At 26.6% G+C, this 2,256-nt stretch overlaps 1 protein-coding gene across 1 annotated transcript; it reads right to left on the reverse strand.

The window, feature by feature from the left end:
* Positions 1–230: 230 nt before the first annotated feature.
* LOC119661808 (V-type proton ATPase subunit E-like) lies at positions 231–2,250 on the reverse strand. Its single transcript, XM_038071297.1, has 2 exons — positions 2,034–2,250; positions 231–410 (listed from the first exon to the last, which is right to left on the reverse strand). The coding sequence occupies exons 1-2, from the start codon at positions 2,223–2,225 to the stop codon at positions 303–305; spliced, it is 300 nt and encodes a 99-aa protein (XP_037927225.1). The 5' UTR covers positions 2,226–2,250; the 3' UTR covers positions 231–302.
* Between the last annotated feature and the right edge of the window lie 6 nt (positions 2,251–2,256).

Consider the following 2,256-nt stretch of genomic DNA (forward strand, 5'->3'; position numbering starts at 1 on the left):
TTTGTTAGTTTAAATTTAAAATTCAATATTGCAACTTTTTCCAAATGTCCTAGTACTGTAGATTAGTATTTAATATGTATATATATATTTATATAATTGCATGTAATTATATTTATAAATTGTAACTCATAGTACCACAATAAATTTATTGGCTGTTTTTGTGGTCATTTTTAAATAATATTTGAATTATTTTTAAATTTTCTATATGTGTATGTATATATATTATGCATTATTATACCAATTTTGAAAAATTTTATTTAGTTTATTGTTTTATTTAGGATGCTTTTTTGAAAATTAATTATTTAATCGGTGAATTTACGATTGGTGTTGCGTCCAAACAATGCATTACGGATTTCTGGCACAAGTTGTTGTGAAATGAGGTCCAGTCTGGACTCCAGTGTATTAGGTACCTGTCAAGCAAAATTTAAATTATTATTAAAATGTTACCATAGCTTTTTATATATTATATTGTTCAACTAATATAAATAGTTTTAAAAAATAAGTTAATTTTAATAAAAATTATTAATTTTTTTAAACGCTTTCACTTTGTTATTACATCCATATAGTCTACTAGAGACCGTTAAAGAGTTGAGGTATTCGCCTCAGTGGTATCACATTGGTCCTTACCCTTTGCAAATCCCAATACTAAACTACAAAATTCAATGTTAATGCGAAATTTATTTTAAAAGTAAAGTAAATTTGAATTTAAAAGAAAAAAATATGTCCTTTTTTTTCATTCATATATCGTATTAACAGCCTAATATAGCTATAATAGGTGAATATTAACAAAATGAATGTATTATTTAATAGAACGAGAGGCAACGCTGTTGTATTATTAACATATTCTTTGCTCTACGCACAGATCCCAAAAGTACAGTAGGAGACTAATTAACAAAGTAATGTCGATAACTTTAAGTATATCTTGGTTAGACAAGGATCTTCAATCGCAGGAATAGTTAAAAATAAATATGATAATAATGACTTATATACGATAATTTCCTTTTAAGGATCTATTCTTATTTCACAGATATGGTTTTACATATCTCTGATAGGAACTCGACATTGTTTACATAAGATTTGATTAAGGCCGTTTGCGAGTTCGAGAAAATTGAGGGAAATAATAAATTATGTCGATATAACAGTGATGTTGGTATTTACCAGAATTTCGAGCAAGGTAAATTAGATAAAAGTAGGTAATTTAGGTGTTACCATTGTGAAAATGTTATAAGATGTTTAATAAATATAAATAAATTTGAAAATTTTTAATCAAAAATAATAAATAAATATTTATATAAGTGCATTGCAAAAAATGCCTAGGAAATTTCAGTTTACTTTATCTCAATTTACTCGAACTCGCACACGGCCTAAACAAAAATCATTTGCAAGAAAAAAAGTTTAAATAGCTAACTGATAGACTAAGGAAGTATATGAAGCAAGCTAATGTAATACAGGCTAACTGATATACTAAGGAAGTGGAAGCAGTAAGCTAAAGTAATACATAAGATATTGATAAAAAAAAAAAGCAAAACAATCAAACATTAAAGTAATCATTCGAAATTACATCAGTAAATACGCAATATGTCTTTCATAATACAGGGTCTAAAGTTAGCTTCTGTTTTAATATTACTGCATGAAATATCAAAATAGGAGCTATGTTTTTAAATAGAGAATACATTGAATAGAAAGTTAGTCACTGTGAAGAGTTGGTGTAAGAGGAGGCAGTTGTCAAAGACACAATCGTCAAAAAATGTATTAAAATTATTTAATATTTTGTAATAGTTTGTTGATGTTCAATTTTCATATAAAAATAAAATAATGTCTTATGTGACGTAAAAATCGGGCAATGAAAAATTGTGTTCGGGAAATATAGATTATGCCCAAAAAAATTGTATTTATTAAAATAAAAAAAAATATAGATAATCTAACTTATAGTTTGAAATTTCCCGAATATTATATATATATCCCGTTTATATATATTTATATATATATATATATATAAATTCATTTTGATTCATGTTTGCGCTGTAACTTACCTTGACGCGACCATTTAAAGCAATTAATTCAACACCGCCACATGTATCTGCCGGCAAATAATTGTCAGTAGCCACTGTGATATTAACATCTTGTTTGATGTTTTCGGTATATTGTTGAGTTGCATGGGGTAGTACCTCTTTAATTAAATCTAAATCATCTTCACGGCAGCGTAAAAGAACTTGTGGCTCCATAACCTGATACAATGCTTGTACAATTAGTTTT

This window comes from Teleopsis dalmanni, chromosome X (genome assembly GCF_002237135.1).
Source record: "Teleopsis dalmanni isolate 2A chromosome X, ASM223713v2, whole genome shotgun sequence".
In the NCBI taxonomy this organism is placed as follows: Eukaryota; Metazoa; Arthropoda; class Insecta; order Diptera; family Diopsidae; genus Teleopsis; species Teleopsis dalmanni.